This window comes from Artibeus jamaicensis, unplaced genomic scaffold (genome assembly GCF_021234435.1).
Source record: "Artibeus jamaicensis isolate MK-2021 breed Jamaican fruit bat unplaced genomic scaffold, CSHL_Jam_final scaffold_625, whole genome shotgun sequence".
NCBI classification, from domain to species: Eukaryota; Metazoa; Chordata; class Mammalia; order Chiroptera; family Phyllostomidae; genus Artibeus; species Artibeus jamaicensis.
This window is the reverse complement of record NW_026522051.1, coordinates 4,917,061-4,936,379: the sequence shown is the minus strand read 5'-3', so window position 1 is coordinate 4,936,379 and position 19,319 is coordinate 4,917,061. Positions and strand designations below refer to the sequence as shown.

General features: G+C 60.3%; 1 protein-coding gene across 2 annotated transcripts; it reads left to right on the top strand.

Annotated features, from left to right (window-relative positions):
• The first annotated feature begins 4,150 nt into the window (after nt 1–4,150).
• On the top strand, nt 4,151–18,402 carry UHMK1 (U2AF homology motif kinase 1). 2 transcript variants are annotated; one of them, XM_037149557.2, is made up of 8 exons: nt 4,151–4,331; nt 6,502–6,794; nt 7,351–7,542; nt 9,203–9,297; nt 13,058–13,134; nt 13,223–13,321; nt 13,846–13,934; nt 16,160–18,402. In XM_037149557.2, exons 1-8 carry the CDS (start codon nt 4,271–4,273, stop codon nt 16,304–16,306), a joined length of 1,053 nt encoding a protein of 350 aa, XP_037005452.1. In that variant the 5' UTR covers nt 4,151–4,270; the 3' UTR covers nt 16,307–18,402. The 2 variants fall into 2 exon arrangements, with proteins under 2 accessions (XP_037005452.1, XP_037005446.1); XM_037149551.2 differs by lacking the exon at nt 4,151–4,331 and adding an exon at nt 4,842–5,226.
• The last annotated feature ends 917 nt before the right edge of the window (nt 18,403–19,319 follow it).

Sequence of the window (19,319 nt, the reverse complement as noted above, 5' to 3'; positions counted from 1 at the left end):
GAGGCAGGGGTCACTGGTGCCGGCTCATCTTTGTCCCCACAGGAGCTTTCTCCCCTTTCTATCAACCATATCACCCTCAAGCTGAGTCCCCTCCTCCCCACTCAGCCTCAGAAAGTGCAAGCTGAATCCACGCCGCAGAGGGGAATCTGGTATTCCTGGCAAAGCGATGCACGCCTTTACCGGAGACAGAACCAGCTCCGTTCCACTTCCTGACACTCGGTGGGATAAGGAATCCGGGGGAACATAGTCAGTGGGTGAAAACTTCAGACGAATGTTTGAGAGTGACCTTGACAAAGGGAGACCAGGCCGTCACCACCTGCACCCGCCGGCCTCAGGCTCAGCAGGTCTCAGGAGAGGTGATCGGCCACTGAAGGTGCACCAGCCAGCAGCAGGGAGTGCACAGGCCTCTGTGGAGCAGACGTTCAAACATAGGAGCCCCCGCGATGAGTGAACGCAACCAGCCTTTCCCTGTGGGGCCGTCCTGAGGAAGAAGGCGGGCGATGCCCCTGTGTGGGACCTTCCACGGGAGCGCGAACAAGGCTTCTCCGTGGGCCCATGCCATGCAAACCGAGTCAGATGCTGGGGTGGGGGCTGCTCCTGGTCTAAAGATGCTTGTGAGGCACAAAACCAGCGCAGTGCGAGGATCTTGCTTGGATCCTGGTTTTAAAAAACAATTTCCTGCCGTAGGGGAAACCTAAACTCTGAGTGCACACTAGATGACACCAGGGAGTTCTTGCTGATCTTGCCGGGGGCGGGGATGGCATCGTGCCTATGTGGATACGTGTCCATCGCTGGGCGGTGGCGTGTGGGGTTTGTTATGTTAACGTCCATCTTTGAACGTGTTTAAGGTTTTTCACGATGAAGCAGCCTTTCCGCTCTGACGCTATTCTGATTCCACGTCTGTGGGCGCCGCAAGCCCCCCTTGGCAAAGCCGGGGGGCCAGGGTCAGCTGGCAAGGCCGCTGCCCGTGGCGCAGTTCCTCTCCACCTTGCTTGGCTCCCTGCCTAGAACCTGCTGTGGGTAGACAGTAGGTTTCCCAAGAACTTATTAGCATAAGCTAGACAGCCTGTTTCCCTGTAGAAGGGTAGGTCATGCACTGGTGCTTGAAAAACAGGGAAGTTTTGATAGCACCCTGTGTTCCCCTGTTGTTCCGTGGAGTAGCTTTGCAGAAAGGACAAAGAAACTGGCTTGGGTGCGGCCCCCTCCTGCTTATTCCCCATAATTGTAATAAAAGCCTTGAATAAACGGAGTTCGGGGCTCAGCGGGATGCTGAGACCTCTCCAACCTGACTCCCTGCGTCCTTGACTCATTTCCACCCCCTCCCCTCTCCTGGAGAGGCTGGTCCGCGGCACACGTCACCTTTGAAAATAGCCACACGGTCCGCAGAAGTGGCGTTCCTCCGCAGCCAGCCCTGCTTCTCTCCTTGGCGGAAATCCAAGCCAAGAGCCATGCCTGTGGCCACCATGGATTGGACCAAAGATGGGCTCATCAGAAGCCCTTTCGAGGAGTCTGAGGAAACCGAAAACAGGAGAGAAAGCTCTGCCCAGGACACTGGGAGGGACGGGGAAATGATGGAAAAGACTCCTCTAGGGATGGCCATGCAACAGGGCCCTCCCGGCAGCCAGGCAAAGAGAGGGAACTTCATCTTCCCTAAGATGAAGAAGGAAGCTTACTCACGGAGAGAAGTAGGGTTCACCAGACAGTATTGCCAACGGCCAGCGCGGCCTGCAGAAGGGGAAGAAACTATTCACAAGCCGTGTGTCCAACAAGAGATCCGTTTCTGAGCACATGAAGACTCACACAACTCAATAGCAACAAGAAGCAAACAATGCAATTAAAAAATGGACCAGGGATCTGAATAGACATTTTCCCAAAGACACACAGACAGCCAACAGCTCCATGAAAAGATGCTCAGGGTCGCTCGTCATCAGGGGTTCGCAAATCGAAACGGCGGTGAGGTACTACCTCACCCTTAGCAGAATGACCATTACCAAAGAGGCAAGAGATGAGTTTTGGGGAGGATGTTGGAAAACGGGAACCCGTGTGCACTGTTGGTGGGAAAGTAAACTGGTGTGGCCACCGTGGAAACCAGTACGGACGCGACAAATTAAAAACAGAGCTACTGTGTCATCTAGCAGTTTCACTCCTACATGGGTATGTTTGGAGGGTATAAAAAAACTAACTGTGGAAGGTGTCGGCTCCCCCATATTCACAGCAGCCAACCTACAGAAGCCACCACGGTGCCCATCAACGGTGAAGATGTGGTGCATGCGGTTATCAAGTGGAAATTAGCCGTAAAAAGAAAGAAATCCTGCTGTTTGTGACAACATTGAACTTGAGGGCATTTTAAGTGACACACTAAGTCAGGCAGAGAAAGATAAATACTGTATGACCATACCGTATTTCCTTTACATGGAGATTTAGAGAGAAACAAGCCCTGGCTGGTGTGGCTCAGTGAACTGAGCGCCAGCCTGTGAAACAAAGGGTTACCGGTCCGATTCCTGGTCAGGACACATGCCTGGGTTGTGGGCCAGGTCCCCAATCATGGGGGCTGGCGTGGGAGAGGCAACCACACATTGATGTTTTTCTCTCTTTCCTTCCTTCCCTCTGTAAAAATAAATAAAATAATAAAACAAACAAAAACAATGAAACTCATAGACAAAGAGATCAGACCTGTGGTTCCCAGAGGCAGAGTGGGAGCCGGGGAGGGAGTTGGGGGGAGGGGTTCAAAAGCTACTAATGTTCAGCTGCAAAATAGTAAGCAGCCAGCGTGGTGACTGCAGGTAACACTGCTGAGTGGTGCAGGAAGGTTCAGAGTCAAGCCTGAAAGTTCTCATTGCAAGAAAGTAGTTTTTCTTCTTTTTGTTTGTATCTGAGCCAGAGGATGGTGCTAACGAGACTGGGCCATGTCTTCACAGCTCTGAGTGAGCCACGCGCTGTGTCTCGCCCGCTCACCCAGTTCCGGGCCTCACCCACAGCCTTACAAAACCTGTGAGAAAAGGAGAACTTCCTACTCAGGTTCCCCCTGAGTTTCGTCATCCTGAGTCCTTCCCGCAGCCTTGCCTCTGGGCTTCTTGTCATTTGAATACAGTTCCCTCTGTCAGGAGACAGCCGAGCTTGTTTTTCTATCTTTTACTGAAGATGTCAAGTAAATCTGCCCTTCCAGGCGAAGTTCTGTTGTCAGGTCCAAGGGCCCACAGGGCCAGATACGAGTGAGAAAGTCACAGGAGTGAGAGAGTCCTATAGAACCTGGGCATTGAGACGAAGATGGCAGAGCATCCACCGCCCTCACAGCCACATGGTCAGGCTCCCTGCGGGAAGCCGTGTGGGGCAGATGCTGTGGGTCTCCCCCTCGTTCCGGGGGTCTCAGGAATAGCCTCCTCTGTCTTCTCCGGCGGCCAAGCATCATTCACTGAGTGTGTTCTCCGGTGGCACACCAATGTTGCTGGACTCTCTGTGGCTTGAAGGGCAGAACTGGCCGTGGGAGAGGCAGCAGGGTGGTGGTGGTCCAGCACCCGCAGACCGGCAGACTGGTGCCTCCCACGGCACGGGGCTCAAGAACACCTGCCTTCACGGGTGTGGGAAGGGGCCGGGGTGTAGTTTGAGTTAGGAAAGGCTGCAGACGGGTGAGTCAGATGAGTAGATCTATGCGCCTGTGCAGTTGTGTGTGCCAGTGTGTAATGCTCCTAGGGGTATGTAAATGCTCAGAGAGAAGTCTAGAAAGAATTTTACCAACATGTTAACCAGGGTCGTTAGAGGGTTTCCGGTCTCTTTGCCTTTGTATTTTATTTTTCTACAGTGAACTTGTATAAAATGTAAGCCCTTTTCTCCAGAATCTAGCACTTCCACACACCTCTTAAGGGCCTCAGGCCTGCACAAAGCCCCACGCATCCCACCGCACATGGACCCCTCGCAGCCCAGGTGGACCCCACTTCGGCTCCCCCCAGCTCTGGGCAGACCCGGCTCCTGCCTCTGATTCGAAGGAAGTCCCTCGACCCAGCCTTTGCACGCTGGTGTCCTTCGCGAGCCCTATCGGGCTGCGCATCACGTAGCACTTCCTGTCCACAGTCCCCACGGGCCAGCTGCCTCTTCCTGCCCGGCTCCCCCCCCCCCGCCCCGCCCCGCCCCGCCACTCTCGCTTGGGGCCGGAGGCGCGGGGGCTGCCAGGGCGCCCAGTCTAACGTCCAAACGTGGCGGAGAAGGCGGGAACTCAGCCTGGCGGGAGCCTGGCGCTGCGCTCCCCCGGCCCTTTGAGGATGTGCCCGGAGGGATGGAGAGCATTCCTCCGGAGGAGGGCGGTGTGGCAGCGCATTGCGTACGCTGGCGCCAGAGTAGGTGCTCGGAGGGCTACGGTGACAGCGTGGCGGGGCAGGCTCAGGGGCAGAGCGAGCAGAGCGGTGGAGCGTCCAGCGCTGCGTGAGAGGCAGGGAACGGAGGCGCCGCCTTTCCGCGGTGGCCGGGGACAGTGAGCGCCCGCGGCGCTCGGAGCAGATGTGCGGGGCTCGGGGCTCTCGGCCCCTCAGCAGCAGCGGCGCCTCGGGGGCCAGGGAAGGAGCGGCTCTCCCAGGTGTCGGCCTCGATGCGCAGACCGAGGCGGGCTTGCTGACGGGAAAGGCTGCCTTGGTCCTAGGACGCGCAGCTCTGGATCTGAGCGCCACCTGCCCAGAGACACACCCACTTTCGGACCTTCGGGCGCTCCGCCTCCTTCCCTGGAGTTACGCCCGCCTGGGCTCCCGCCTCTTTCCGAAGCAGGCCGGGCTCCGAGTCCGCTTCCGGCTTCCGGCTTCCGGCCGGGCGCGCGGCTTCCGGCGTCATGGCGGCCTGAGCCGGACGAGGGCAGCGGCGGCGGCGCGCGGTGGGCCTCTCCCTGCGGAGCGGCCGGCGGCTGCGATGTGACCCACGGGCGCGGCCGGCTGCCGGGCTTCGCGTCAGCGCCGCGTCACCCTCAGTCCGCGCGGATGGCGGGGTCCGGCTGCGCGTGGGGCGCCGAGCCGCCGCGCTTCCTGGAGGCCTTTGGGCGGCTGTGGCAGGTGCAGAGTCGCCTGGGCAGCGGGTCCTCGGCGTCGGTGTACCGGGTGCGCTGCTGTGGCACCCCCGGCTCGCCCCCCGGCGCGCTCAAGCAGTTCCTGCCGCCCGGCGCCTCCGGAGCCGCCGCCTCGGCCGCGGAGTACGGCTTCCGCAAGGAGCGCGCGGCGCTGGAGCAGCTGCAGGGCCACCGCAACATCGGTGAGGGTGGCGGGCCGGTCCGCGCTCGGCCGGGCGAACTGGAGCGGGTGTGGGGCGGGCGGGGAGCGCAGGTGCCCGGCCCCAGGACGGCAGCCGCGCCTTTGGTATGTCGTCTGGACTCGCGTGGAAATTTTTAGCCTCTGCAAGGCAGTGGGAAACGGGCCCTCCTGCTCGGCTGGCAACGCCGGTGGACGCTGCTCGAGCCCCAGGTAGTCTGGCCTGGCGAGACGTGACTCAGTGTTTCACAGGGGCCCTTGTGGAAGTGTGACAGCCGCGCAGCTAGTGCGCTCACGGTTCTGGTTCCGACACTCAGACTGTGAGGTCTGAGCTGATCCCTGATGATGGACCGAAGGCAGCGTTCCCCGTTGCCCCCCCCCCCCATCTCCCCACCCCGTTCTAGTTCTGCCTAATCCCCACTTGCTGCCTGGGCAACATCGTGGAAGATGGGCCTTCGGTATTTTGCCGTTTGGGAGCACTAAACACTGGGGTTTTTTTGTTTGCTTGTTTTAAACTACACTTTCTATATAGCCGCGGTGTTTAAGGGGGACATTTTTGCAGTTTTGCATGTCTAAGGACTTGTTGAGTCTCCGAAAGATTAGATGTGTCTTCAAAAGGCACACTCCCTTCTTTTAATATTGAGATTATCGAGTGCTGTTTTGGATCCGGAGCCAATCTTCAAATTTTGTTTTTCCACATTGTGACATTCATCTTGAGTAGTATGTAATATTTGGGGTTTTACTTTTAAAAAACTTGTTTATTGATTTTAGAGAGAGAGAGGAAGGGGGAGAGAAACACTGCTTTGTTGTCCCACTTATTGGTGCCTCATTGGTTGACTCCTGCGTGGGCTCTGACTGGGGACGGAACCTGTAATGAAACATCGGATGGTGCTCTGACCCACTGAGCTACTTGTCCAGGGCTGGGTTTTTTATTTTTATTTTTTAATTTTTACTTTTGCTCATCCTTTCTGGGCACCCTCAGTGCACATTCATCCACCACTAGTGTTTGGTGAAACCCAGTTGAATTATTGTGCCACATGTAATATCTTTGAATAGTAACCAGCTGCTGAAGGTCGCCTCGTCTTATTTTATTAAAGTGACCCAGTGACCCAAAAATCTTCCTCGTGGGAAAAATAAGTTGCAGGGGGAGCCTCTCCACTCATCAGAGATACTATTCTGCAGACTGTCCCGGGCTTGCGCCCGCGGTTAGTCACCTGCTTCAGTGGCAGCTCACCCAGCTTGGTCTGACTCCTGAGCAGTGCCATTCCTCTCTCCCCAGTGACTCTGTACGGAGTGTTCACCATCCACTTCTCCCCAAACGTGCCGTCCCGCTGCCTGTTGCTGGAGCTCCTGGACGTCAGTGTGTCGGAGCTGCTCCTGTACTCCAGCCACCAGGGCTGCTCCCTGTGGGTGATCCAGCACTGCGCCCGGGACGTGCTGGAGGCCCTCGCCTTCCTTCACCGAGAGGGCTACGTCCACGCCGACCTCAAGCCGAGGAACATCCTGTGGAGCGCGGAGAGCGAGTGTTTCAAGCTCATTGATTTTGGCCTGAGCTTCAAAGAGGGCAATCAGGTAAGAAGTGCTCCCGCCCACTTCAGAGTCTAATGCGGGTGTTGTAAAGAGCAAAGGTGGTTTAGTGGGGGCTCACGGTCTGTTTGTAACTGTGATTCTGGACTCCTCGGGGCAAAGCAGACGGAAAGTTCATCGCCAGCATGTGTTTGGTCAGGGAGCGGGGCCAGTGAAATGTGAAGGGGCCTGAAACTGTCCGCAGTGAGTCCCCTATAGGGCGCTCTTTCGTTCTTTGCTGAATGACTGGTGTCTGCACTGTTGGGGACCCCACAGGTGTTGGTTCCGACAACCCCCCATTTGTCTTAGTTCGTCAGGTCTTTGTACAGTGTCCTTGTTTATTAGCGGTGCCTCGCAGGCAAGAGACCAAGGAAGTCTCTACAGGGGCTGCCTGGAAAGTGTGCAGCCCGGCAGTGAGACCTGCCCAGCTGGGGAGCTGGGGAGTGAGGGTGGCTGAGGGCAGGGTGTCCTGGTGTCGGTGGGCAGTGAATACAGTGCAGAGGTGGACGGATGGACAGCGAGCTGTTTTTCACTGGGTGCAGTGTTTCCTCGTCTCCTTTAGGATGTGAAGTACATTCAGACAGATGGGTACCGGGCTCCGGAAGCCGAGCTGCAGAACTGCCTGGCCCAGGCCGGCCTGCAGAGCGACACAGAGTGCACGTCAGCGGTGGATCTGTGGAGCCTTGGGATCATCCTGCTGGAGATGTTCTCAGGAACGAAGCTGAAGCACACGGTCAGATCTCAGGAGTGGAAGGTAACGGGTGCCCGCTCCCCTCGGAGTCCCCAGGCCCAGGTCCGCATCTCAGCCTGTGATTCTAGCGAGCACTCTGCCTCCTGCCTGCCGATGCCGCCTCCTGGGTGGGCGGGTGCAGCCGGAGCCCCTCCCGCCCAGGCTGCAGCTGTGTGGCTCGGCATCCCTCCCGGTTCCTGGGCTGGGGCCTGGCCTGGAGTCAGAGCGGGGACGTGGGCCTTTTCCCCAAGAAGCAAAATCAATTTCTTTCGTCTAGTAATTTAGTTACGCTACTTCCTCAAATGCTAATAGTGCAACAGTGTGTTGTGAGGTGAACGGTACTCTGCGTCATGCTCGCAGTTTGTGCGTATCGTTGAAACATTTTCACACACAGGCTCACTGAGTTCTCCCGATGGTTCCGTGAGAACAGCGAGTAAGAGTGTAGGTCACTCTGTTCAGGGGAACCGGAGGCTCAGGTGTGGAAAACCCCTCGCCCCGGGCCACACGACTGTCCCTCCCTCCTGCCTCCGGCTCTGCCCACAGCTCCGCACGCCGCCCTCTTTGTGACACGCGTGCGCCTTCTGGTGCAGCAGCTCCTCTGGCAGCTTGGGCTCTGAGCTCCGAGCCGGGGGCACAGCAGGGAGCTTCGTGTCGGTCCCTGTGTAGTCAGGGCCCGTGCGCCCACCTGTTTGCAAACACCCCTTGGGGCTTGAATGTGGCGGTGGCGGTGGCCGTGGCAGGCTTCAGGCTGGAGGTTTGAGAACACAGCGTTGAGGAGTCACTGGTTGTGATGGTGACGTCTGTCACGTGGAGTGTGGCTGTCAGTGCCCGGGCAGAGCGCTGCAGTGGCCCGGCGGGGGTGCCGGGTGCTCACCTTTGGTACAGAAGCACGGCCGTGCGAGGGGGATCGGTGTCCTTCTTTGTCCCTGGTGCCCCTGACAGTCGGGCCAGTGCCATTTCTGCTGCCCCGCGCATTGGCCCTGACCATCTGAGCCCCTGGGATGGCGTCTGGTGGGACCCCAGTGCGCGCCCCAGGCGGCCACACCGCGGTCTCCCTGTCTGCGGGCCTGCCAGTGGAGGCCCCTGGGCTGGGCTGCGGGGCTCATGCACGGCCCGCTGCTCCCACCAGCTGTCCGCCGCGCAGCCTGCAGGCCTGGTCGTTGTCTGCACGGTGAGGGCGATGACAGTTCACGTCCGTGTCACGGTGGCAGAAGGGAAGTGCCCAGTGCTCAGCGTGGTGTGCTGGTGGCATGTGTCCGGTGAGTTTTCATGTGACTGCTCCCGTGCACACCTCCATGTCCTTGGGGAGCAGTGTCACGTGCACAGGGTCAAGAGCTAGTGATGTGACTTTAAGTGCCGCCTTACACCCCGAGCTCCTTCTCCCTGGAGGTGCCACCACCACTGGCTCGCCCCACACACCCTCCTCTCTGCACTCACACGAGCTCCATTTTCCCGGGGTCGCTCCGTGCCGTGTCTCTGGTCGTTTACATGGTGCACGCTGGCGCAGAGCCCGCGCTGAGGACCCAGGACCCGCCCGTGACCGACTGCCCACGGTCCCTCCCTTCAGAGTGCGCGGTCGGGGGAGGCGGGTTCCTGTGGCGTCTCACAGGACACCAGCGCCTGGCCCTCAGGAAGCAGTGACTGAATCGCGTCACCAAAGGAAGGCTTCTCTCCCTCTTGCTAGGCCAACAGCTCCGCCATCATCGACCACATGTTTGCCAGCAAAGCGGTGGTGAATGCCGCCATCCCAGCCTACCACCTCCGAGACCTCATCAAAAGGTACGGCTGCCCCCTCCCCCGGCTCTCACTGATCAGGCGCTTCGGCTTCTGACCCTGCGGGTCTCCCAGTTGCTTTTTACTCGCAGTGACTGTAGATTCACAGGAACTTGGGGAAGTGTTGCCACAAGGCCAGGCCTGGCGTGGCCTCTTGTCCCACATCCTGTGTGTGACAGAGCAAACAAGCAGCCATTGGTGCCTGGACTGGACGCCATGTGGGGCCTTTCACACTGAGAAGGGGCCGTGCACAGCCACAGACGGGCTCTGTGCCGCTGGGACTGTTGTGGTGTGTGTGCGGCTGTGGCTTTCTAAAAATGATAAACTACATAATGGGTTCTAGCTTGGAAGTAAAACTACCTAAATTCTAGTACTGATTTTGTGGCTTGGGTTTTCTTTAAATAATAGCCTTTTAAAAAGATTTCATTTCTTTCAAGAGGAGAGAGGGACAGCAGAGAAGCATCCACGTGTGGTTGCCTCTCTTGCGCCCACCACTGGAGCCCTGGCCCTTGACCCAGCGGCCTCTGGTTCGCTGAGCCACACCAGCCAGAGCTAAAGCCATTGCTCTTCCTTTTACACAATTAATGCAAAGCAACAGGAAGTTGTTGGGATGAGGAAGATACAGATTACAGCCCCTTTGCCCCTTTCTCCCGTCAGCACTTGGCGTGCTTCTCCTCGGGGCTCTTCTGTGTCTCCGGCAGCGGGTCCGGCACGTTGTTCGGACTGCGGTGTGTGGGGCAGCACAGACCCTGAGCGCGACTGCGCCGCTCCTTGGACCTGGGTGCGCCGTGTCCACTGCTCGGGCCAGGGAGTGGAGCGGCACGGTCGCCCCTTCTCCCTCCCTGGACGTAACCGCTGCAGACCCCCTGCCGGCCCCCGCTCGCTCCCAGTGAGGCCATCGCCCAGGTGCGCGTCCTCGCACACCTCGGCGGGGAGCTGCTCCTCCGAGAGGGAGGGTCCCCGTGGAGCCTCCTTCAGTGCGAAAGGGCGGCTTCCGTCCGCTGCCCCGGCCGTGCCGGTGGGTTGGCCCAGCGGAGCTGCTGGTGGCAGGAACCCCGCAGCGTGCGCACCGTGCGGCTGGGCGTGGAGCTCCGCCCGCGTGCTGCCCGGGGAGGCCAGGGGCTTCCCAGAGCTGCTCGCAGGCCTGGGTGGCCCGGTGCTGGTCACGGGGGCGGCCCTCTCTGCCGTTCCCATTAGCACTTGTCAGGGCCGAGGGCGGGTCAGTTGTCATCTGTCATTCGGCCTTCGCTGGGTTGACCAGACACGAAGGAAGGTGGGTTCTCTCTGGTTCCTGGTGTTTGAAACACACGGACGCCCTGCCCTCCTCCAAGGGGACCGTGCCCCCTGGAAGGTGAACAGCCCCTGTAAACTGGGCCTCAGGCATGGCCGACGCGTGTCCGAGAGCCTGACGTGTCCCAGCCCGCTGCCCCCCTCTAGTCCGAGCTGCCTGTTCGCTGCGGTGGGCAGGCCTCTGCACACCCTGTCCCGGCGGGGCAGCGTGCTTGCGGTCGGCGATGGCCACGCGTGGGCACCCGTCACCCTTCCTGCCCAGACCCGGTCACCGCCGGCTTCCTTTCAGGAGGAGACAGCATTGGGCCGTCACAGGCTGGGGGCCAGAGCAGCAGTCCCCACAGGTGGTTGCTGCCACTGGCTCTTCTGAGGGGACAGAAGTCATGCTGTGTCTCCCAGTGCAGACTCGGGGCCACCAGTCATGTTGTCTGTTTACGCCGGCAGCTTTCCTCCAGGCCAGCGGGCCTGGCTGGGAGCGTGGAGGGCCCGAGATCTCTTCCCCGCTCATCGCTGCCGCCCACGGCGCATCGGAGCGGCCGCCTCGGGACGGCGGTGCTCAGGCTGCGTGGCTGACGGCAGCTCTGTCTGCGTGCTTCCCCATCTTCCCCTGTCTGAGCCGGGGCTGTGTCTGCACAGCCGGCCACGGGCCACTGCACCCTGCCCCCTCTGCCCTGACGCCATCGTCTGACTTCCACTGCTCTGGGCCTGGCCCTTGTGTCTGACTCGCTGGTCGGGGCAGGCGCTGGGACTTCTCTGCTCTGGGTCACAGAGCAGTAGCGTCTTGTTCTCCCACGTCCCCACCCCTCCCCGAGTGTCTCAGACACGCTGCTGTGGGAAGAGCGGAGGGCCTGCTGGTCCTTCCGTCGGCCGTCTCCCACCCATGGGCCCCCCGGGCTTTTCAAGCCCATGGCACCCAACTGCCTAGTCAGGGGCACTTGCTAAATAAAAATGCCAGATGGAGGTGACAACAGCCAACAGGGCCGTAGCCACCCACTGGGAGTGAATCTAAACCGTACCTGCTTTTTCGTCAGATCAGCCAAAAATAGAGGTTTTGGATGTGCTGCAGAATTTTGGCAGTTTATGCTGCCACGGGATGAAAAAGGCTGAAAGTATTTGCTTTACATTAAGAGTCACTTGGTCTTTTTATCTAGACGGCCAAAGGGTTTTATCTTTCATAAAGTCCCGTGACTACCGAATTCCACTTGGTCTCGGTGGTTTGGGGTTGGCACTGCCAGACCCTCCCGGGCGTCTTGGGAAACTCTCGCCGGGACGGCCCCACTTCTCTCCTGCAGGGCTCGTACTTTCTCTTGAATCTTATATCTCTTTCTTTTTTATTTTAAAATTTTTTCTTCCTTCTTGCCTTCTGTTTAACACATGAAGTCTCACGTTTATTCATTTTGTATCTCTTCTAGTTACTTTATGGAACAGCTTCCTTTTCTAGCTCCTACCCAGGCCCTGTCCTCTAACCGGGGACAGAGCGATTCGTGAACCGGGCAGCACCCACGGCCCCGAGAAGGGGCTCCCTGTGCGCCTCGTTTTTACATGGGGCCGCTTCACTCACGTTCGCAGCAGAAAGTGGAGTTGAGGCTGCCCTCCGTATTTTGCAGGCTCCTTCTTCTGTTGTTTTTGTGTGACATTGGGCAGAAATGGTTCTTTATTTTTCCTGAGGTTTTCCTTCCGCCCCCTGCCTTGTTCCTGCTCTCTCCCTCTCTCTGTCTCGCCCCCACCCCCTTCCTACTCAGTGTGGATTCTGATCCCAAGATTTTTTTTTCCTGCGGGACTTTGCCCAGGAAGGAGCTTCAGCTGGTCAGCTGTAAGAGGTCCTAGAGCTGGCCCTGGCTGGGCAGCGCAGTTGGTTAGAGCGTCCCCATACACCAAGTTTGTGGGTTTGATCCTCCGTCAGGGCAGGTACAGGCATCAACCAGTGAATGCATCAGTAAGTGGAACCACAAAACAGGTCTTTCTCTGTCTCTCTGCATCTAGAGTCAGTATGAAAAAGACGCCCTGCAGCCTGGCTACCTGCCCCTCCCCCTTGGGACCCACAGGGACTCTCGCCTCAGTTTGGAGTCTGGAGGGGCAGCCCCTGCAGCGTCAGCTGCCGGTCCCAGTCGGCTTGTCCTGCCCCTCAGCGAGGACCCGCTGGCTGTGCGGGGTCGCTCTTTTCTCTGGTTCGGCGGCTCAGTCTGTGTCTCCGTGCTTCCCCCAGAGGGGGGCCCTCGGGTGCAGGTGCAGCTGCCCAGGCGGTGTCTCTCCCCTCGTGCTTTGGTGGGTGTTACGGTTACCGAGTTCCATCCACGCCGGCGGGGGCGTTTGGGTTTGCTGCGTGGCGTGTGTGCAGGGTGTTTCCGCGTTTGGTAGACAAGCGATCGGCAGGTTGCGCTGGCGCAGTCGATGCGGTGGCGAACACCGGCTTTGTTCTCTGTGACGGCCGCTGTCACACGGCCCGGCAGTCACGCAGAGCCTGTCTGTGCCGCAGCATGCTCCATGACGACCCACGCCGGCGAGTCCCCGCCGAGGCCGCGCTCTGCAGCCCGTTCTTCAGTGTCCCGTTCGGTGAGTGGCCTGCGGCTCTCGGTGTGCCCTGGGTCCCGGCTGCCCTGCCCGGGGCACTCACCGCTGACCGCGCTGTGTGACCCCGCAGCCCCTCACATCGAAGACCTGGTGATGCTGCCCACCCCGGTGCTGCGGCTGCTGAATGTGCTGGACGGCGACGACCTGGACAGCGAGGAGGGCTATGAAGGTCAGTGCCGCCCTGCGTGGCCCCCACATCTGCCTCGCACGCTGTGCCGGCCCCCACTGTGCGCCTCTGATGCGAAGAGGGGACTTGGGTCTCCAGTCACATCCCCCAGCGTTCACAGGCCTAGCCCCGTCCCCGCTGTGATAGCGTTGGGGGTCGGCACCAGTTTCAGGCAGTCTGAAGGCAGGGCGACAGGCAGAGGGGCGGATTCGAGGAACCGGGGTCTGGACCGAGCTGCACCTGAGCCCCTCGGTCACTGGCTGGGGCCGGGGCTGGGGGGAGAGGGGCACAGGGGCCAGGGTGAGGGCGGGCATGGTGGTCACCCAGCGGCATTGTGGGTGCGGCTGCATCCGAGGGTATTTACTGGGAAGCAGTCAGCCTAGTGTGTTTAGGGTTCAGGTTCTGGCCCAGAGGTAACAGCACCGGAGTGTCCTAGCTCGGGCGCGGATGCCAAACTCTGATGACGCGCAGCCGTGAGTGACGGTCTTGCTCACCCTGGGCGGGCATGGCTGTGTTTGTGTCCCCAGATGCCGTGGAGGACGTGAGGGAGGAGTGCCAGAAGTTCGGGCCCGTGGTGTCGCTGCTGGTCCCCAAGGAGAGCCCTGGCCGCGGACAGGTGAGCGGGCGTGCACGGGGCCTGGGACTCGCTGCAGGCCGCCCCCGGTCTGCGGAGAAGGGCACGCACTGTGGGGAGTGGACGCTGTCGTGGGGCAGGCTGCACCTGCCTGCGTCTGTGCTGGGGGAGCACGGGCGTTTGTCCCCGGCAGAGGGCCCCTCTACTCGCGCGGCACTGACTGACTGGAGCTCTGATGTGGGTCAGGTTCAGCTGCAGAGGCAGCTTGGCCCCGTTCTGCTCCAACGAGGGCAAGTCGGGGGTGGTGAGCTGGCCGTGTGGGTTTCCCTCTGTGACGCGCCCTGGCTGAAGATTGAGGGCTCCTTCTGACCCTGCAGCTCTGAGTGAGGTTCTGTGGCAGACAAACCTTCCCTCTGGCAGCCCCGTTTCACTGGCCCGAGGTTTCCCAGCCTCTGCGCCCTGGCCCTGCGCCGTGGGCGCCCCCTGCTGGGCTGGCTGGGCGCTGCAGGGAGCTCAGTGGCAGGACTCAAGCGCCCACACTGCCGCCTTCCCTGCCCTCAACGCTGAAGGCCACTGGGGTCTGCAGAGGCTGCCAGATGCCGCCCCCGGCCCCCTGTGGGAGAAACCCCCTCCGGTTACGGATTACCGTGTTGTCTCGGGGCGTGGCGTCACGGGGGTTTGGGGCCACTGAAAAGGAATGAAGTTTCACTCTGGCTGTAGTGACAGTGACTGCCAGTCTAGCTCGGACCCTGTTCCCCCTTCAGGGCCAGGAAGGCACCCAGCCCCTCAGGGCTGTGTGTCCATCAGCCGTGCAACTGCGCCCCTGCTGTGTGCCCCCAGTGAGGGGAGGAGGTCAAGGGCAAGGGCACTGGGCCCACCAAGCCGTGCGGAGAGCGGGGAGGGGCTGGAGGAGCCTCGTGGTGGGGGGGAGGGGACAGCCACCCGAGGAAGGGGGTGCCAGGGCTGGTGGGCGGGTCGGCACAACCTGAGTGGGTGGGGTGGCAGGGTAGACTGTGGAGGTGTGGCCTGCGGGTTGGTCACATGCCTCTGGTGGAGCGCACAGTGGGGCCCTTCGGAAGCGCTTTTGTTTTGAGCTTCTGACCCTGTGGCTGAGAAGCCGCGAAGGCCCCTGTAGCACTGGATGGCCACCCTCTGCCAGGAGCTGAAAGTGGCCATGGTGTGGGCGAGGCAAAAGCAGCCTGCCCTCCGTGTTATGTGCAAATTCAGAAAGTCAGCACGAGCCTGGAGCCCTCCCTCAACCTCCCAGAAGCTGTGTGGCAGGTGGGGGCAGGGCATGGCCTGGCACAGCGCTCAGCTCACCTGCAAAGGGAGCTTCTGTGCACAGTGCGCTCGATGTTTCGGTCGAGGTCGGACCTGAATGGGCAGACCTGCGGGGGGCGGGGCGCGGGACCCTGTGAGGTATGCAGGGAAGAAGCAGGATCTGCGGGCCAGGCGGCCCGTCCTCTGTCCCAGCTTCCCCTCACGGCTCACTCCTTGGGTCCCTGGCCAGGCAGAGTAGGCCTGTGCTTGGAACTGCCTGGCTCTTGGTGCCCTGAGCACTGTACACTCCCCGTGGGCTGGCTGTGCGGGGAGGAGGAGGCTGCTGGACGGACCACCGCTCAGGGCCTCAGCAAGCCTCTGTTGGTGGGGTGCACAGGGGGTGCCGAGAGCCTGGGCACTGGTTTTCTCGAACTGCCCGTTCTCGCCTCCGCAGAGAAGGCCCTGTGTGCCCGCAGCGTGGTCCCAGGGACACGACAGGATGAGAGGCTGTTCTGGTCCACAGGGGACAGGTCGCAGAGGTCACGTCCCTTCCAGTCCCTTCTCCTCCCTGTCACTTCGCTTTCAGTCAGCAAAAGGAGTCGGAGGTTCCGATGCTGTGTCCTCCCCCTGCCTCTGCGGTGGGGAGTCACGTGCTCTGGAAGAGGAAGCCGCCTCCCCTGCTGCAGCGCGGCTGCTGCGTCTTTCCCATTTCTCCCCCGATGTGCCAGCTGTCGCCGGGGTGTGCTCTCCAGCTGGCGGCCACACCGCCTGGCAGTCCTGTGTGACCTGGCAGGAAGAGGCGGTGCCTGGTCACCCGGTGGTTGCTGGTTCCAGAACCGGCTGAGTTCGAAGGACACGCTCTGAACTGTGCCGCCCTCGAGCGTGTGCACGGACGGCAGCCCTGGGGAGGCTGCGGGGAGCCTGTCGAGACGTGAGAGGACGTGGGCAGGAGCACTGTCCCCAGGCAGCAGGATGGAGACAAGTCACGGTGTTCTCCCCCCTTCTAGGTCTTTGTCGAGTACGCGAATGCCGGTGACTCCAAAGCAGCTCAGAAGCTACTGACGGGGAGGACGTTCGACGGGAAGTTCGTGGTGGCCACGTTCTACCCGCTGAGTGCCTACCGGAGGGGCTATCTCTACCAGACCCTGCTTTGACAGTGACCCCGGGACGCGTCCCCGCGCTGCTCCGCATTTCCCTGGTTACCGCATCCTCACCCCAGTGCAGCAGCACCCCTCGCCGGGGGCGGGGGGGTGCGACTTTGTACATTTGTGTCACCTGCGCAGGTGCAGGCGCTGGAAAGCACAGGCCGCCACCCCAGGGGTCCCTCGCCGTGGGTGGTGCACGGGGCGGGTCAGACTGCCGTCGTGCTGGGTGCTCGTGAGGCCGGGTGGCTGCCCACTGCGGCCCGGGGATGGGGGCACCTGCACGGTGCTCCCGTTTCCACGTCCATCCCACCCAGGTGCCGGTGCGCGGTGTCCCCTTCCTTGTCCCGTGCTGCACTGGGGACAGTGTTCCCTTGAAGAAGCTGCAGTGAGCCTGTCTGCGTGCGTGTAAACTAAGGCTTGAAGGTAGAAAGCTGGCGCTTGGTGTGGCACAGCTTGCTGTGTGGTGTGTTTGCTCACGTGAGTGCAGGTGTGAGTCAGGAAAGCCGAGCGGGTCCTTCCACTGTGAGTCCTGGGAGCCGTCAGCCTCATCCCCTCATCCCTGCGGCGTTATACCTGTCGGGAGGGAGGGCTGCCTGTGGGATGGAACCTGGGGAGGAGCCGGCGGGTCCATACTGGGCTCCGTTTGAACTCACCTGGCCCAGCGGTTGGATCCTGTGGCTTGTCCCCTTCCCGCACCGGCACTAGACCCTGTGTAAGCCCCTTTCTGCTGAGTGTGCTGTGGTCATCGTTAGCTTTCTCCCGGTGCAGTGTAGCCTTCTGTGACAGAAAACAAGTGGTCCGAAAAAGGAAGGGTGGGATGTTCAGTGGAGGGAGAAGGACGGCCAGAGACTAAGAGCGTGACCAAGGGCTCTCCTGCTCCTGCTCCTCCCCGTCCCTCCCACTCCCTCCTCTGCCCTGTCTTTCCTTCACTGAGGATGAAGCTGTGTCCTCAGCATCCCGCGTGGCCTGGTTTGGAGGGCAGGGCAGTTTTGGTAGGTACAGCTGTACAGGTGACAGGAAGGAGCCCCCGCAGCGAGGGCTCTGGGCGTGAGGTCCTGCACATAGCTGGTCACAGGCTCCATCCCACCTTGCAGGGGTTGTTTGTAAGGGGTTAAAGTTCAGGAAGTCTTTATAAAGCACTGATTATATGTACACAAAATAGGATACAGAGTATGGGTTTTTTCTTGTTTTCTTATCTAAGTGAAATTGCTATTTATTTGCTGTTTTCCGAGGAAGCCAACTTTTATCTTTTCCCCTGCTGGCAGCCTCCTGCGTGGGCTGTACGGTCCCCGAGAGCCCCCACAAGAGAGGAGGGCCTCCCTGCCCCGCGGGTCCCACGGGGACCACTCAACGTTGTGGGGCCCGCCAGCTGCCACGTGGCTGGGGCCCCTCCTCACGGTTCATCGTGAGGGTAGGTTTGGTGTGGGGGTCTGGCGTGTGAGTTGCCACAGGCCTGGGCCCTGGGGCACATTCCATTCTGGGGCGAGCTCCCAGTGTGTGCTCATCGAGGACAGCCGGGCTTTTCCTGGGACCCTTTCAGGGGCTGATGAGCGGACTTGTTTGCAGGTGCTGGTTTGGGAGGGTGTGACCAGTGTGGCTGAGACCTGTGCGTTCCTGGAACAGGTGTGTGGGTGTGAGGGGCTCCCACGGCGACTGTACACCAGGTCCTGCCATGGGTTCTGATGGACGCACAGTACAGGTGTCGTAGGTGAGCACGTGGCCCTCTCGTTCCCCCGCCGCTGCTGCCTCCAAAAACCAGGCCCTGAGTGTGCTGCAGGTGGGCTTCCAGGGTCAGCGACGCCCGGGGCCGCGCATGCCCCGTGCTGGGGCCGACAGCGTCCTGCGTCTCCTCACTGCTCTGTGCTGTGCTCTGTGCTGTGCTCTGTGTGTGGTGGTTCACACTGTCGAGTTTCATGGCAGAAGATGCCAACCAGACTTTAAGGGAGCCGAGGGAGCACTTGATGAACCTAAGTAACCATTTACCGAGTTAAATGTCTTATATTAAAGCCACAGAGTTGAAAAAAGATGCCTCCTGTGATTTAAATTATCTTATTCCTAACTCCTAGCCTGGTACCACCAAAGACAATACTTGTCGATTTCCTCTTTCTCTCATCATGTGTTTTTAATCCGAGTATCTTTCTTAAACCTCAGCCAAATGTTGTTGAAGATGCCGCTTTCATGGTTCTTCTGGGATGAAACAGAGATTTCGGTCCTTTGAAGCTGCTAAACCCGGAAATTTCTGAGAGTCGGGCAAGGGGGCCAGGCCGTGTCTCAGCCCCGACCCTTTGGAAGGTGTGATCTCAGGTAGTGTTTCTCTTCCCAAGTCAGTGTCTGTCCCCCCGCCCGCCCCAGTTTCTCTGTTCATGGTGTTCAGGTGCATTTTTTGCCAGGAAAAGGCCTGTCAGTGGGCTCTCCTGCGGGACATTCTGGTGGTTTGGAGACCTTTGAGGGGGGCGCAGGTGGCGCCTTCCCTGCTGCGATGCTGTGGGAAGACGGTGGAGAGGGGCACCCAGCCTGGAGGCGGGAGAAGAACCTGGGTCTCCCCACAGTGCAGACTGCGTGTCAGGTCTGGTGTCCTCCTGGGTGACCGCGGGCTGTGGCGGCTTGAGAACAAACCCGAGCCTGGCAGTCTGCGAGCCTCGTGTGGCCTCTCTGGCGCCCGGCTGCTGGGGTGCGACGGTCCCCGCCGGGTTCAGAGGCGGCTTTAAAGGCCCGTTGCTGTGTCTCCCTGCCTCCTCTGAGCAGGGCTGCCACGAGGGATGCCGCGGGAACCCGCCGCCTGGCCGCCGGAGCCTTCCTGGGGCGGCCCCCACTTCCCGCCACCGGGCTCGGGGCGTGCCGCAGCCTCCGAGCAGACGCAGGCGGCTGGCACTAGGGGTCGTCTTCTCCTCGGGTCTCACGTTTGACTGTGTGACGTGAGGCCCGGCTCCCACAACCTCTTCCATCTTGCTGGGCGGCGTTTAATGAAATTCAGCACCACAGCGACCGACAGCAGTTAGAGCAGTTTGTTTCTGGGGGGAGG